At 52.7% G+C, this 17,116-nt stretch overlaps 1 protein-coding gene across 4 annotated transcripts; it reads right to left on the bottom strand.

Moving 5' to 3' along the window:
* Positions 1–961: 961 nt before the first annotated feature.
* RNF121 (ring finger protein 121) lies at positions 962–16,715 on the bottom strand. 4 transcript variants are annotated; one of them, XM_063393856.1, is made up of 9 exons: positions 16,421–16,715; positions 11,499–11,536; positions 9,106–9,247; positions 7,544–7,698; positions 6,953–7,060; positions 6,384–6,504; positions 4,256–4,389; positions 2,582–2,683; positions 962–2,260 (listed from the first exon to the last, which is right to left on the bottom strand). In XM_063393856.1, the coding sequence occupies exons 1-9, from the start codon at positions 16,511–16,513 to the stop codon at positions 2,140–2,142; spliced, it is 1,014 nt and encodes a 337-aa protein (XP_063249926.1). In that variant the 5' UTR covers positions 16,514–16,715; the 3' UTR covers positions 962–2,139. The 4 variants fall into 4 exon arrangements, with proteins under 4 accessions (XP_063249926.1, XP_063249927.1, XP_063249928.1 ...); XM_063393857.1 differs by lacking the exon at positions 16,421–16,715 and adding an exon at positions 16,295–16,384; XM_063393858.1 differs by lacking the exon at positions 16,421–16,715 and adding an exon at positions 16,304–16,371.
* Positions 16,716–17,116: the final 401 nt, after the last annotated feature.

Raw genomic sequence — 17,116 nt, 5'->3', positions numbered from 1 at the left:
CTGAGGATACACATCCCTCAGGCACTCCCCATGATCGGCAACCCTCCCCGCCCCACATCTCCCCCCGCCCCTGGGGAAGCATCCATGGGATCCCCAGGGATGGAGGAGTGGGGCCCAGCTGGGCCCCCCAGTGTCCAGCACATGGGGCTCTGGCTGAGTGTCACAGGATTCTGAACATGCAGGTTTGCTCGCCGACACTTTGAGATCACGGACCAGGCAGGGTCTGCACAGGAGGGTGGGTGAAGCCTCCAGGAGACTGAGTGAGTACAACTCTGGCTGGGGGAGCCTGTGTGCTGGCGCCTAGATGTCCCAGTTGGTGCAGGACGACAGCTTAGTGGATAGAAACCCACAGGTCTTTAGTTCTTGGCTGTGGGAAGCCATCTCCAGTGTCCCACAGCAGTCCCGCACCCCCAGAGCCAGCCCCTGACAGCAGACGTGGTTTTGACAACCCACTGGTTCCAGAACCAGGGACCAGCCCACACACCCCACTGCCCAGCAGCACCAATGCTGGGAGTCAGTGCAGGCATGGCAATAGGGCAGAAGCAGCCACCTGAGTCATAGGCCCTGGCAAGGCTTGGAAAAAAGCCATTCAACTCCCAGTGAGTCTTATTACCCGTTCCCAGCACAGCAGGAAGGTGGTGGGAACAACAGTTATCTTGGAGACCTGGGAAGCGCAATAGGTTCCCAGCCTCCTTCTGGGATAAGGCCAGTGGCTGCATCCTCCCCACAGCAACCATGGGTGTTCAATGGGCAGCATCCGGCTCCTATGCCACTTTCCTGGTTCCACCAACACCAACCAGCTTAGCTCTGCATGCTACAGGGTGAAAGAGATGGGCAGGGAATGCAGATGGGTGCTTGGTCATCATCCATGAAATATCCTTCCCCCAGGGGAGATGAAAGGAGGAACCATGGCCCTAACCTGCAGCGGGGAAGACGATCAAGAAAAACCCAGGGCCACGTCTCCATTTCCAGGGCTCTTATTTTGGTGTTTGGCACAACACTGCAACATGGTCTCACCCAAAAGAAAACTCAGAGGATGGAGCAGGTGCTGGGGTTCCCCAGAGGGAACACATGAACCCGCAGCCATGCTACCACTGTGGCAACTTCCCAAATCCCTTGAGCCAAGAGCTGCCTTGTAGCCCTCCACCAGACCCCAGTGCCCTCAGGGAATATGACTCAAGTCTCCATATGCCAAATTACCACCAATGGCCCTGGGATTGGGGACTTTGCCCCCACCCACTACCAAAAATTGGGCCCAAGGCCACTTGCACCAGCATGGCTCCTACCAGCATGGCCAGGAGGATGTCATGGAGTAATGCTGGGGCAGGGAAACACCAGCACCAGCCCAACCTTCACTCCGTCCCTTTTATTCCAGTGCCAAGAGCAATATCCAGTGAGGGCGGACCTGCGCCCTGGGGCAGGGGCACCCGCTCTTGGCTGCTCTTGACACGCTGTTACCATCACCCAAAAGGGCACAGAGAGGAACAGCACTGGCCCCACTCCACACCTTGGCTGACCACCCCAAGCAGTCAGGGGATACCACTGGACTCCAGGGAGGAAGACAGAAAATTTGGGAGCATATAAAAGGGTTCCCCAAGGCAGAGCCCACCATCACCACGCCACAGAGCAGCTTGGTTCCTCTGGCATACCCATGGCGCCCAGAGCAGACCTGGTAGCCAGAGGTAGCCAGGCCACCTTCCATCCCCTCTTTCAGGGCACTGGGCTCCAGCCTCTCCTCCACAGACCCCATATCCCATCCTCGCTGCCAGCAAGGCTGCTCCAGGGTGCTGGCATTGGAGCTGGCAAAGCCTTGGCCCTTCTCCCCACAGCCTCCCCTTACAGAGTGGCAGGAAGGAGCTGGTGAACAGCCCCCAGCCCAAAGCTCAGCCCAGCAAGGTGCTGCAAAGGACTGGAGAGGGGCAGGGAAAGGGGACAAGTGTCTCTTTTTGGCTGCAATAGAAAGTTTTAAATATGCTCATTAAAATAATTGCTTTTTAAAAAAGTCCTCCCCTAGCCCCAGGAGGGGCCTCGATGTTGCTGTCCTTGGGGGTGGCCAGGGTCCTGAGAGGTGACGGAGCAAAGCCGGCATCCCCGGTGGCAATGTCCTCTTGTGGTTCCGCGGCTCCCCACCGTCTGCCCTTACTCCAGCCCCAGGATGTAGTTGATTCCCTGGACCAGTCCGATGATCACTGGCTGCCAGGCCACCAAATAGCGCAGCCAGTCCAGCAGCTGCCCGTACATGACGTGTGGCCTCTCCCAGCTAGGCAGGAAGGAGTTAAAGAGCTGTGGGAAATGGATGAGAAGAGCATGGCCCACCCACATGCCACCCAAAGGTGCCCTAAAGCAGGGACAGAGAACACAGGTGCCCAGGGAGGGATGGGCAAGCACCCAGGGAAGGACAGACATGGGTCCTCATGGAGGGACAGCTGTGGCCAGGCTTGCCTTGGGTTTTGCAGGGTCTCTGCCACAGCCACATGCTGCAGTGACCTACTCGGGGTGCCAGGCAAGCCTCTCACCCCTTCTGTGCTCTACCCACTGCTTCCCTTCCCAAAGTGCTGGCTCCCAGCAGGAGAAAGGATACGGATTACTGAACATCCTCTTGAGATCCACCTTCTCTTTGCAGTATGGACACGTCTGCTTCTTCCCGACAATGCACCAGCCCCGGATGCAGAACTCATGAAACCTGGGGAGTGGCACGTTAAGGGGAACTGGAAGAAGAGGGTGATACATGGCTCAGTGTGGAGGAAACTACCAAGCCCAAGAAGTCCCCCCAGGGCCACGGAAACATCCTGCCATGTGAGGGTGGTGCACTGCACAACTACAACCCTTTCCTAGGTGCAGCAGCTTCCAGGGACAGGGGAAGGAGCTCATGGGGCAGTAGGACGGAGCCAGGGTGGCAGCATGAAGGCCCTGACCAGGGAGATTCAAACTCTTCAGTGATGGTGCCCAAGCACTGAGAAGGTTCAGACAGCTTGGGAGAGCTCTGTGAACTGCACACATTTTGGAAGCCTTCTTCAAAGGCTTCCTGGAGATTAACATTTAAGGAATTTCTCTGTAAATAAGGGTCTGACTTAAAGGTGCCTGCTCTGCTCTGTCACAACCATTTGCACAACCTGAGCACAGCCTAGAGAAGTTACAGGAAAACATGAGGTAGCTGCAGCTGACTCTGCCACGTACAGGAGTGTCACTGACTAAATAAACTTTCCCCAGAATATCTCTGCCGCTCAAACCATGGAAGAATGCCAGGGAGCAGCAACAGGAGTTACTTCCTTGTCAGCCCTGGAGCCATCGATGCAGGAACACCCAGCCAGCTGTCACCCCTGAGGACCACCAGGAGCACCAACCAGCTCCTCTGGTAGCCACACTACCCCGAGCTTCTGCAGTTCTGGGCCCTTGCACAGTGTCACCCACAAATCTCACCAACACTTTCCAAGAGTTAAATTTAGGCTCCAAGTTTTGCCAGCATGACCTTTGCTCTAGCCCAGTTTGGAAACCACCTCGCAGGCAGTAACACACAGAGTGCGAGAGGACATTGCATCTCCACACTGAATCATCACAGGTAAAAAACCCTGACTCGCCACCCCAGTTGGGGCTGAACATCAACCAGGACTTGCAGTTTCAAAATCCACTTCCCATCAATCAGCTGACAGGAAGGGCTGAGTGACTCCAGCAAGCTGGAAACCCTGGAAGAGTTCTGGAGAAGGAGGAAGCTGCTGGGCTGTGGCCAGAGCAGGTAGCAACCAGCAGTGCTAGACCAGGAAGCTGTTTCCATAGGGGAGCCAGCAGTGTTTTCCCACAGTTCTTCCTTATGGACACTCAGCACCCAGTGCAATGCATCTCTGATGAGGGGCCAGGGTGGCATGAAGCAGGGATGCCTCATGTCCTGACCTCATGCCATCACTTCCTCTAGAACATCTGCCAGGGACACTGCCAGGCATATGGGTCACAGCAAATTTGTCAAGGCAGGTAAAAACAGAGGTGCAGCTCCATGGCTCAGCTGAGGTAGCTGGGGAGGAGAAAGGAGAGGAAACTATCACTTGTGACTGGCAACGATGTAATTTCAGGGACACCTCTTCCCATGCCAAGTCAGTGATGACACAGGCACAGATCACATGCAAACTCAGCCGGACAGCCCCGAGTCCCAGAGCAGGCGCTTCTTTACCAGTGCGGGAGAAGCCATGGGGCAGGAGCTCCCTGCTGCCCACCCCAGCGTGGGGCCAGTGAGGCAGGGGCTGGCACCTGCAGAGAAGGATACACGTGGTTGCAGGAGAGGCGGTAGGTGTTCTCAATGATCCCTTCCTCATTGACATCCACGAAGATCTGCTGACCACAGACGGCACAGACGCTGTCGGAGAGGTGCTTGGTGGGCATCCCTGAGGAGCTGTAGAACTGAGTGAGGGCAGAGCAGAGGGAGAGCGGTGACAGTGGCAGGGCGAATGTCCCACGCCCGTGGTGGCACAGCTAAACTCTAAGGAGGGCTGGGGTCAGCGCCCCAGGAGTCCAGCCTTGGCCTTTGGGGCTTAAAAACCTTGTTACAGGTCCAGCTGCGGGAGACAACTACAACAGGACAGCTGCTCAGTGATGCAGTGGCCCATCACACCCCAGCCCCCATGCACCCCCTCCCCAAGTTGACGGGTCACCCCTCTTTGCTCCCCAACACCCAGGTGGGTTTTCAGCTGCCTGCCAGGGCTGTGCACTCAGGGCAGAAACTGGGGGAGAGAGCAGGACAAGCTAGAGGTCACAGCTTTGACCCAGAACGACAACCTTGGGCTGCTAGTCACATACAGCTCCTACCTCCAGCCCTGCAGGTCCCTGACACAGCAAAGCACAGAAGCCCCTCTCCATTTCCAAGCCTGATGGCTCAACACAGGCCTGACACAACACAGAAAGCACGGGCAGAAAACCAGGTCCAACACGTTCCAGTTGCGAGGGACTCCTCCAGATCATTGAGTCAAACTCCCTGCTCCACTGCACTACCTAAAACTAAACCATATGACTAAGAGACTCTTTGAACTCTGGCAGACTTGGTGACATGATCATGTCCCTGGGGAGCTTGCTCCCTCTGGGTAAATAATCTTTACCCCATTTCCAACCTGCACCTCCCCTGATTCAGCGTCACTCCATTTTCTCATGGCTTATTGCTGGACAACCACCTCCCCTGGCCACACATTGATGCTGTGCCTGATGCACCCCAGGACACAGCTGGCCTCTTTTAGCTGCCAGGACACACTACTGACTCATATTCAACCTCCTGTCAACCCAAACTCCCATATGCTTTTCTACAGAACTCTTTCCAGACTCTTGTTCCGAAATTTGTACCTGGAACCAGGATTACACCATCCAAAGTGGGGGAAACTGGCACTTGCCCCTGTTAAATTTCACACAGCTGGTGTTTGCCTAGCTCTCATCTGTCCAGCCCTCTCTCCAAGAGGTCACAGCTCCTGGTTTAGTATCCTCATCAAAACATGCCTCTGGGAGAGCCCTGGCACAGCTTTGCTCTGAGCATCTGACAGAGCTCTGCAAATCTAAGAGAGACCTGAGCTGTGCTGAGGTGCCCTAGTGTGGCAGGCCACGGGCTGGAGCAGAACCTCAAAGAGCAGCAGAAGAAAGCTCAGAAAGAAAGGAAACACAAAGTCCAGGACCCTAAACAGCTGCTGAAAAGAAGAAACATGACATACTCCACTGCTGTCCTAGGTCATGTATTTTTGGTGGGGTGGATTATTTTGATACCACGTGAGTGAGCTACAGATTTTAGGCCACTGCATCCTCTGTCCACAGAGACAGCTAAAGTTGCAGCAGGTACAGGGAAGGAAGCCACAGCGTGAATCCTTCCCTGGTGGCTGCAGGTCACAAGTTAATGCAAGCACAGTGGTGTCAGAAATGGGAGGGGAGATTTTCATTGGCATTGGAGAGTTTAAAGACCCAGGAAAAAAAAATTTGTCAGTTTAGCAGGGCTAAACACATCATTCCACTTCTCCTCAAAATCAGAGAATGGCTTGGGTTGGAAGGGACCTTGAAGGTCAGCCACTTCCAATCTCCCTTCATGGGCAGGGAAACCTTCCACTAATCCAGACTGTTACAAACTCCATCCAATCTGGCCTAGAACACTTCCACAGAAGCCACAGCTTCTCTGGGGAATCTGTGCCAGTGTCTCACCACCCTCACAGGGCGAGACTTCTTGTCCTGGAGATGGGACCCTGCAGAGGCTGCGCCCTTCAGGAAGGATGTCAGAGCAATTCTTGTTACGTTAGATCCAGGGACCCTTCCTTGAAGGGGGATTTCCCATTTGAGGGAAACCAAAGCTGCTGCTGAGACCAACATGTTTCAGGCCCCCTGAAAAGGGGCACAACTCTGGCCTAGGGGACAGTCCATCATGAACTCACCCCGATGGTTGAGGCCATGTAATCTGCACACATCTCAGCAAAGTCCCGTTCCAGCACTCCGTAGTAAAGACCGTAGAAGAGGAGGGAGATGCCAAAGTCCATCGCATCTTCGGGTTTGATTCTACAACAGAAAAAAAACCAACAAAGTTTTTTTGAGAGCAAAGCCACTCTAATCATATTCCAGAGAACGTATTATTCTAGAGAAGTAGTTGATCTCTGTAACAATGAAGCTGGTTTGGGCTAGAGTCCTCTGCCACTACCCATGGACTGACTGCTTCTTGCAGTACAGCAAAAAAAAAAAAAACATAAACAACACTGCTGTCCCCGGGCTGGACACCACAAAGCTGGGAGAGCTGCCAACAAGTGACCTGGAAAGAGATCTCTGCAGCAACCTGGACCAGTTCAGGCACCAGCACCCCACCTGTGATCCTCCCAAGAGTGAAAGGTCACCCCAACAGTCTCTTTGGCCCCATTAATCAGATGGCCAAGTAAACTGTTTTTCCAGAGTAATAGCCAAAGGTGTGTTTCACCCCATCACTCCAGGAGCGGGAGCTGAAAGATTCACTCACCTGAACAATAAGTTAAGACCAAAAAGCGTAAACATGACGGCCATGTACCCCACGATCCCAGTAGCATAGCTGATCTTGTATATTAGTAGAAACCATTTATAAACCAGCCTGTAAAGAATTAGAACAAGTAATTTAATGACTTCATTTTTTTCCTGAATGAAAGTGTGCTAATCATCTGAAGAGTTTTATTTTTCACATCTGTTGTATTTTTGCAGACACTTCACCTACCCTACCCAAGGGCAAGAGTTTTACATTCCTAATTCAACCTGTCGCAAGCTGCTCAGACTTGACTTCCAAACTAGAAACCTTACAATGTCCAAAGCAATAAGGAAGCATGCTGCAAGCTGCGAATGCCTTGGGTGAGGACATCAGCCCACGTGGAATCCACCTTTCCACCCCCAACCCAGGTACCAGGTATATTGGGGCGGCTGCCAGCAGCCAGTTAAATGCTTCACACCCTTTCACGTGTGCAGGGCTTTCATGCTCCCAGGGTGCAAAGCTTAATACACATCTGTAGCAGGGAAACTGGAAAGAGATCCTTTAAATGGTTACCCTGGGGCTGAGGAGTTTCCCCAGGAACAGCAGACAAACCTGGGTGTTGTCTGTACCAGAGGCTTTCGAGTTGCCCGGAAGGTGACAAAAGCTGTGATTGCTGAGAAGAGCACCCAGATAACCAGGAACCTCCACCAGTTCAGCTTGATAGTGAAATACAGAGGCACAACCCACATCTGGAAGAGGGTCACCATCTGCAAGAACAGAGGAAAGGCATTTGGAGCAGGTTCTCTGCTCCTCAGACATCAGAAACACCTTGACAGTTTTGGCAGCCATTCTCCTGCCTGCACCAAATGGCCCTGAATTGCACCAGGAACCGGGGGAGGTTTGACCTGTGGCACCTAGAGAAAAGCTCAAAGCTCAGCACATGAGTCGGATAGGGAGCAACAGAGGGAGCTGGGGAGGCTCAGCCTGGAAAAAAGGAGGCTCAGGGAGGACCTTCCTGCTCTCTGCCTCTACCAGAAAAGAGGTTATAGCCAAGCAGGGCTCAGTCTCTGCTCCAAGGTAATAAATGACAGGACATTAGGAAATAGCCTCAAGTTTTGCTAGAGAAGGTTAAGGTTGCGTATTGGGTAAACTTCTCCCCAGAAAGGGTGGTGAAACCCTGGCACAGGCTGCCTGGGGCAGTGATGGAGTCACCGTCTCTGCAGGGATTTAAAAGCTCTGTGGATGTGGCACTTGGGGACATGGTTTATTGCAGGGCTTGGCAGTGCAGGAAGAACTGTTGGACTCAATGATCTCAGGGGGCTTTTCGAACCCAAACAGTTCTGTGATGTTGTGAGGGAGTCAGAGGCCGCAGCCATGTGATTTTTGGTAACAAAGGGCACAGCTGGCAGGAGAATGCAGAGAAATCATCTCCAGAGGAAGGTATGGGAGATGATCACACAAATAATTGTTGTAAGGCAGCTACATAAACCTTTGCCTTCCCAGGGTCCCAACACTGCAACCACAGTCACCTCAGACAGATATCACATGAGGCAAGAAGGTTTGGGCTTGCCTCTGCAAGCCTGTTCCCAAAAGGATCTACAGCTGTGCAGCTGAGCTCCCACAGTGCTGCTGGAGGGAAACAGGCAAACAGGGTTGGTTTAAAGTTCACACAGCACTACAGGTACTACCTGGAAACATTAAATCAGTATTATTATTATGACAAGGAAGTCAGAATTGTTTCAGGTAACTAACAGAGGCAGAGAAGCTGGTGGCATCAGCAAGTGGCAGGTCTGCTCAGCACAGTGCTGCAGGAACCATCAAACCCAAGCTGCCAGCAGCAAGAAGTCCCCACTGCTTCCAAGGAAGCACCCACAAAATGCAGCTTCCCTCAGGACAACCCGCAGGATCTGCTTGTCCATCCCTGATGTTAAAACCCTATGTCCCTCTGAGTTATTTGCATCGCTTCCAACAGAAACATGAGGCCTTCAGGTTCATCCATCCTCATCCCTAGCCAGAATCCCCCACGTGCTGGGAGAAAGAAGGGAATGCGGGGAAGACAAAGGAACCCCAACACCAGACAATAGGAAAAGCAGAACGCTTTTCCATCAGCAAAAGGAGGGCACCACTCAACATCTCATGCAGCATTGGAGGCAGACGGGCTGGGGGTCACTTACATTGTAGGAGCGAGGGTGCCGCTGCTTCCACTGAACCAGGAGGAGCTGTGCCACCACCAGGGTGGCGATGAGGATGAGCACCATCTCGGCATGCATCGCCTCGTGCCCACGGTGCTTGGCGTGCATCCGAACGTGCTCCACCCTGCAACGGCCAGGAAAAGGCAGCTGAAGAGCACACTGCACACACTGCATGCTGGGCTACCAACACTTCAGGAGAGCCAGGAAGACCAGATGGAAAAACAGCACTAAGAACTGTGTTTGTGGACAATCCAGAGGGGAAGGGACAAAAGGCTGCTCTGGGACCAGCTCGTTTCTACACTGTCAAAGCCAAGAACAACACTTTGTCCATCTGAGTGTGAAGGAGGTGGAGAACTCCCACTGACGTACCTGGACTAGTGAACATGGAGTGCACAGCTGACATAACTCACAATCCCAGAATGGGCAAGGCTAGAAGGGACCACCAGTGGGATCATCTCTCTCAGCCTTCCTGATCAAGTAGCATCTTCCTAGAGTGCATTGCAACTTTGACCCAGGGTGTGTGCTCATTCTCAATACCATACCCTCAGCCCAGTTTTGGAACCACTAACACTGTTGTCCCTCTTCTCCAGCAAGGGACAGCCTGGAAGGGTCAAGGTGGAGAGTGGGGGGAAGAGTTGACATCTGGCAAAACCCCCAAACCCTAGCAAATTGCTGCTCTCCAGCCTGAGCATTGTGGAACACATCATTTCCAGACTGATACTTGCCAGACACCTGGGGTTTCTTTGCCCAGCTTGTGCTGCTTGACCAAAAAACAAGGTGGAATTAAGATGTGTGACATCCTTATGTCTTGGTCTCTAGGTGATAATACTGTTCAAGAAGTTAAAGGAAGCACAAAATCCAAACTTGAAAAATATGCCAAATTCTCTGATTTTAAGTCACTCTCTAGAAACTAACACAGAGAATCACAAAATCAGGTTGGAAGGCGCCACAGTACATCATCTGGTCCAACCTCCCTGCTCAGGCAGGATCATCCTAGAGCACACAGCCCAGGATTGCATCCAGATGATTCTGGAATATCTCCAGAGAGGGAGACTCCACACCCTTTCTGAGCCATCTGTTCTAGTGCACAGTTACTGCACAGGAAAGAAGTTCTTCATTGTCAGGTGGAACTTCCTGTGCATCCTTTTCTGCCTGTGGCCTCTTGAGCCATTGCTGGGCACCGCTGAGCAGAGCCTGGTCCATCCTCTGATCCCTCCCTGCAGACACTGACAGACATTGATGAGGTCCCCTCTCAGTCATCTCCTCTTGAGGCTAAACAGCCCCAGCTCCCTCAGCCTTTGCTCCTAAGAGAGATGCTCCAGTCCCCTCACCCTCTTTGTAGCTCCACAGGACCCGCTCCAGGAGCTCCCTGTCCCTCTTGTCCTAAGGAGCTCAAAGTGGACACAGCACTCCAGAGGTGCCTCACCAGGGCTGAGGGTCAGGAGCACTTCCTTTGACTTGCTGGCCATGCTGCTCCCAATGTATCCCAGGATCCCATTGGCTTCCTTGGCCCACAGGGCACTGCTGGCTCAGTGTTTGTTCACCAGGACCCCAAGGCTGTGTATACCTTCTCCATAGAGCTGTTCAGCAAGTTGGCCCCCAGCCTGGGCTGGGGCAATACTGAGAGTCCAATCTGACTGTGATTTTCAATAAGCATCTGTATTAAAATAGTTTGGCTAAGAGGAAAAGAGGAATTTTTCAGGCCTCTTACTGTAAGACAGACATTGAAGGGCTGGAGAGTGTTCAGAGAACAGTAAAAGAGCTGGAGAAGGGTCAACAGTGCAAGTCTGGAGAGGAATGGCTGAGGGATCTGGGGGTGCTCAGCCTGTACAAAAGGAGTCTTGGGGGGATCTTCCTGCTCTCTACAAGACCCTGACAGGAGGGTGGACCCAGGCAGGGTTTGGTCTCTTCTTCCAGGTAACAAGTGACAGGAAAAGAGAAAATGGCCTCAGGTTGTGCTATGGGAGGTTTAGGATGGATATTGGGAAAATTTCTACACAGAAATGGCTGTCCAATCAAGGCATAGGCTGCCCAGGGCAGTGGTGGAGTCCCCATCCCTAGAGGGATTTAACAGACATGTAGATGTGGCACCTGGGGAGATTGTTTAGCGGTGTCCTTGGCAGTGCTGGGGGAATGGTTGGACTCTATGATCTCAGAGGCCTTTTGCAACCTAAACTATTTTGTGATTCTGTATCTAGCAGCAGTTTAAAAGAAAAAAAAATACTATTGCCTTTTAAGATAATTCAGACTTTCCTCCACTAAAAAATGGTGACTCTTTCCTGCCCCACTGTGATGCCCCACAGATTGTGCTGCTGGTAGCTCTGGTCAGTAGCAGGATGAGCTGAATGCTCCAAATCAGCTCCCAAAACACTCACCTCCATCTCTCCTCTGGGGACAAGTGTGAAAGATCGACCTAGGGAGGAAAAAAAAACACCCATGAAATCAGCTGCTGGGAAACTCTGGAATCAAATGCTTTAAATAAGAAACCTCGACATGCCCACAGTGCCAGCACAGCCCAGAGCTGTCCTTCACCTTCCTGGGAAGAGCAGCAACTCCACCTGCTCCTCTGCCACTTACACTCCTGTATTTTATTGGAGCCGAGGCTCTGTCCACCATCCCATGTGAGCAGAACCAGAGAAACCAGCAGAACCTGGCTTCAATCCTACATTCAGAACCCCACCAGGTGTCTCAGGGCACAGAGGGGTGATCCCAGTGAAGCCAATGCTCCCACCAGTCTCAGGAGTCCAAAATCCAACTAGGCGGCAGGACAGGGGACAGTATGTCACACATCAGCAACAAACCAAAAGATTTCAAAATCACAGTAAAAGAAAGATTTAGGCCTTGCTTTGCTGAGGTAATTGGAAATTCCTCCCAAACATCACAGGTAGGAGCTAGGCAGAGAGCAAGGGGATCTGCTGTTACAAGTGATGATTGACAATGGATCCTGGACTCTGTGTCTAGTAATCTTCTCCAGTAAGATTCACAAAAAGTGTGAATATTCTCACTTTTGGACAGAGGAGGAGTAAGGGGAACTTCAACACTGCATTTCTGCTTTCACCTGGAGCTTTATATAGAATCATAGAACCCCAGAATGCTTTGATTTGGAGAGAACTTAAAGCTCATTTTATGCCAACCCTCCTCCTGTGAGGACACCTCCACTAGACCAGGTTGCTTCAAGCACCACCCAACCTGCCCTTGAACACCTCCAGGGATGGGGTGTTCCCAGCTTCTCCGGGCAGCTTTCCTCATTATCTTCACCTAACTGTGCAGGAGGCTCCAGCACTGGTCATGGCCTCACAGGGGGTCACTGACCGGGCAACCCACCCTGACCCACGGCACTGGGGAGGGAATCCCACAGCTCTTCCCATCACCTCCTCTTGGTGAGACACAAACTCAGATTAAATCAAGAGCAGCTCATCTGGACTGGGAACATACGTGTGTGGTTTACAAACCCTCACAGTGCTGGAGACACTCCAGTATTGCTGAGGTGTTGGAGACGAAGGTTGGAAACAAGCCATAGCACAGACTGTTATCACTCTTTCCTGCACACACCCGAGATGTGTACACAGGAACAAGCTCCACCTCACCCCACTGGGTACAGGGCCACAGGCCTGGATCCAACCTTTATGTGGGGCTTTCCCCAGCCTGGTGCAGCAGTCTGCTCACCCGCCTGGTCACCACCACCAGCACACAGGTGTCACCCAGGCAGCAGCTCCAATCCCAGCCAGGCTCAGCTGAGGATGCACAGCTGCCTCCTTTCCTCTGTGGCACCTAATTATACTCCAGGGTGAGGAGGTAGGGAAAAACACACAGCAGCAGTCTGTCTGCCTGATGTGGAACATCTGCTGAGCTTCACCCCAGAGCAACACCTGCAAGAAATTCAGCCCTTGAGAATCAAGTCCTGAAGAAACACTTCAGGGCTTAGATGCAAAATCTAAAGCTGTGAAAATCTTTGTTGGAGCTCTCTGGCTTGTGTCAGAAGCCGAGGGAAGGTGGTGACAACCTGACACCAAGAAGGGTGTTTGTATTGACCAAATTCCTCGGGCACCTCTGTTCCTAAAGCAGCCATACCCATCACTTCAGTAGCTGAGATGTAATTTGGAGCAAGAACTGCTCCAAATAAACAGGAAAAAATGAGATTTTAAAATGTTTGCTAGTCACTGCGCACAGGAGAAGCTGAAAGACCCCTAGTGCTTGTTGGCTCCAGCACAGGTCAATCCCTCTACAAGCTCTAGGAGTCACCTGGGTGCTCCCACTGCCTCCCCTCACGAGACCCCCACTCATCCTAGGCTCTGGCCTCACCCTTGCTGGATGCAGACGTTTGACAAGCACCTTCCAACCACAGCAATAATTTTAATTCCTATACAGTGCCTCAGCTCACTCCTCTGTACCACACCAGCAGCGACTCCATCCACAGTGTTGGTCCCATCTTTGAGATTGGGATATTTAACAGCCTCTTTCCTTTGGCATCTTCCCTGAATCTCCAAATTCTTCCAGCAAATGCATTCAAGCTGCCTCAGCCCCAAACCCTGTAGAAATACTACTGGCATTGCTCAGAGCAGACTTCTTCTGAGATATATTCCCAAGCCAACCAGGGATCCATGGCCCTGGACACAATTTTCTCTCAGTTACAAGGACTGAGCTTCACCAGATTCCCCAGAGCTCAAAGCTCCTGAAATAACTTTATTATGGGGGGGGCAGGATGTGACACAAGGGGTGTTGGGAGGGATCTGATGACTGTCAGACAGGACTTGGCAGAGCAGCCACCCTGAGTCAGACCTTCCCGTTAACCCCTCCTTGATCTGCACACTCTCTTAACACAGAAGTTTTGGGTTGGGGCTAAAAATGCACAGCAATGGTGAAGAAAGCACCTGTTCTTGCTAGCAAGCATTCATTCCACTTCTAGTTTGGGGTTGTCTGATTTTAACATGCAGTTTTTGAGAGTTTTGGGTCTCTTTCTAACCCCAACAGCTAGGTAAAAGAACCTCTACCCCTAAATCTCCCTTTACCAAGAAGGCTTGACAAGAACATTTAGGGTGACTGAAGCAGCTGAAGATCAGCTGTCAAGTGTTGAGGACCCGTCTACTCCTGTTTCAGCATCCTTCAGCTGCCACATTAACACAGTACCCAATGTGCAAGCAACTACAACTCCTAGTTTTAACTTTTTATTTTTTTAAAAAAGGGTTAACCTTTTGTTTAAAAAAAAAAAAGGAATTGAGAACAGTTCTTCAGCTCTCTGTCTCCTCTGTAACTCATGATCCTCTCAAAAACCCCAGCCTTCTCCGGGTGATGACTAGGAGAAACTGGATATCTAGGACTAAAGTCTAATCCTCTCCTTGGACGTGGTATCATGGCCTTTGGAAGAACCTCGTGCCACTCCCTGGTTTTCTGCAGGGGCTGACGTCCCAAAGCCTCCACAGACCTGTGATCCCCACCACTGGGACAGTCACTGAATAACCCCCTCCAGAAAAATCACAAAGGCTGTTGATATGGATAACACCAAAGCTGGAGCCACACATTCCTCATAGCCTAGGGAGCTGGGAGGATCTCTGGGCAAACATACAAGCCACTGTGAGCTGGCTGTAATCTACTTATGCCCTAAATCTCCAAAGGAGGTAAGAAGAATGCCGTGAGGATGGAGAATAAGCAGCTGCTGATTTCAGCTCAAAGCTCCAGAGCAACCGACAGCCCTGATCTCACCTTTCCCACTGTTCCAACCTGAGTCTTTTTCTCCCAGCACCTACCAGGAATAACCTGAAATAAGGGGAAGATAAATCTCCACAGTGCTGTAAGTCCAACCAAGGCAGGAGTTACATTCTTTAGTGAAAGCCTGAACAGATTTTGGAATCTCAACGCTGCATTTTTTCAGCTCATAAGACACAGGAACAAGGAGCGGGGAGCAGAAATGTCCCAACTGATCAAACATTTGGATAACTGGAAATTAAACCTTTACCCAGCTCCAGGGCCACAGGACACTCGGCTTTATTCTGGTTAAACTGCTTTCAGGTCCCCACCATGAGTGGCTCATCAGCAACCTGCTCTGCCCAAAGAGCTGCCAAGACCTCAGGACAACACAAGCAGATCAGTTTTGTACCAACAATTTGTGGAATCACAGGGATAAGCACAGTCCTATATGCACCTCCTCATTCCCTGCCTCATTGTGACACTCTCTCTGCCAGCCTCTGATGGAATGAAGAGGGAATTTCACTTCTGAGGATCAGAGATTTGGATCTTCCACATTTTTATATACAAAGTCACCTAGAAGTATCTTAAAATATAACCAGCAGCAACTCAAGAGTGACTGATCTGTGGTTTAATCCTCCCATCACCCTACTGCACCACTCTCCTTCAGCAACACAGGGCACAGAGAGGAGGTACAAGCTCCCACAGCTCAGTCATACACTAGGGAATCTCCTCTTCAAAATGACCATCACAACATCTGAGAATTTTTAAGCCACACCACCAATTCTTGAGAAAAGGCACAAAAAAATACCTGACTGTACCAGCTAAGTGACTTATGACCCCTGTGCTGCTGCTCCCACAGTGCAGAGAGGATGGAATCAGGTTCTCCTGGTTCTCTACAAGTGGAAGTAAAACTCCCAAGCATGAAGCACAGGGGACGGTGAAGAGCAACTGCAAAGCCCGGGGCACAAGTGCCAGAAAGTGGCACGCTCACTGTGACACCCTGCTTCCAATTCCATCCTTCCAGACAGATTTTTTTATTCAGTTTGTAATTTTTCATCCCCAGGAACAATTAAAAGCCAGCATGGGAACAACATGAAGCTGAGCCTCCATCCCTGCCCTCCTGCCCCCAGGCCCCGCACTGTCCCCTGCCCCATCGACCCTCCGAAGCTCCCAGTGCCACCCTACCCCGGGACCCTCCATGTCCTTCTACACCAAGGATCTCCCCTAGCCTAACACTCCCCACACCTACTTACCCCAAAGGCTTACACCCTCAGAGTGACCCAGAGCCGCCGCCGTCCCATTCCAAGGACCCTCCGAGCTCCTCAGTGCACATCCCTGCCCTGCTCCCCCGGACCCTGCGTCCCCCAGGCCCCACGTCCGCTGCGGCTCCCCTTCACAGAGACGCCCCGCAGCCCTTCCCCGCCTGCCCTGCCCTGCCCCGCCCGGTTCCCCCTGGCCCGGCCGCCGCCAGCCCCGTGTCCCGCACCTCCTCCACCTCACGCTCAACGGGGCCGCCAACCTCCACCTCCAGCACAGCCGCCATCTTGCCCCGCCCCCCCAGTGGCCAGCTCCTTCCGCCGCCGTCCACCAATCACCGAGCGAGCTGCCGCACCTTGGGCCAATCGCTGGGCGCGGCGCTTCCCCGAAGACCAATCAGGAGAGGGGAGGGGTGGAACAGCTGCCAAACGCGCCACTTCGGGCGCATAAAAGCGGTGAGCTGTCACGGCTGGGGACCGGCTCCCATTTCTAGGCCGACAGCGGGGGGCGTAGCCCCTGTCGGCAGCACCGACAGCACCAGTTCCCCCCAGCCGCCTCGCACCGCGGTGCTGGCAGTGCCAGTGCTGCTGGGCCGCCGCCCCTTTTCGCCCCCGTTTTGGAGAAGGCGCCGGTGGCTCCTGAGCTCCGCCCGCGCGCGGCAGTAGCGCGGCGCTGCCCGCGGACTCGGTGTCCCGTCAGGCACCGCGGCTGGTCGGGCCGGGGAGCGGAAGCGGAGCGCGGCCGGGAGAGGGAGGGGCTGAGGGGAGGCGGGCGGCGATCGGGGTGACGCGTTTTGGGCGGCGGAAGATTCGGGGTCGGTGCGGTCGGGGCTGTGGGGTGAAGAACTGGGTGGCACTGGGTTGGGGAATGGCGTGGAGAGGCCGTGGGGCAGAGCCAAGGGTTTAATAGGGCTAGGAAAGTCGGGAAGGACTGCGGGGCTGTAGCGATAGAAGAATAGCTCTGGGTCGTTGCTCGTGGGTCTGGGAACACGGACAGTGGAGCTGAAGGAGTTGTGGGTGAGGACTTGAGGGCACTGGAGACTGGGACTGGG

Source organism: Prinia subflava, chromosome 3 (assembly GCF_021018805.1).
Source record: "Prinia subflava isolate CZ2003 ecotype Zambia chromosome 3, Cam_Psub_1.2, whole genome shotgun sequence".
NCBI classification, from domain to species: domain Eukaryota; kingdom Metazoa; phylum Chordata; class Aves; order Passeriformes; family Cisticolidae; genus Prinia; species Prinia subflava.
The sequence above is the reverse complement of the archived record's forward strand: the minus strand, read 5'-3'. Positions and strand labels throughout refer to the sequence as shown.

What these genes read in the sequence shown, in the direction of transcription:
- RNF121 (XM_063393856.1), bottom strand. Translation starts at nt 16,513, where the DNA reads ATGCGCCCGAAGTGGCGCGTTTGGCAGCTGTTCCACCCCTCCCCTCTC. An exon ending in CTGGTACAGACAACACCCAG is followed by an intron (nt 7,061 to 7,543) that starts GTTTGTCTGCTG and finishes AATTCTTTACAG; the next exon opens with GCTGGTTTATAAATGGTTTC. An exon ending in ACATGGCCTCAACCATCGGG is followed by an intron (nt 4,390 to 6,383) that starts GTGAGTTCATGA and finishes GCCCTCACTCAG; the next exon opens with TTCTACAGCTCCTCAGGGAT.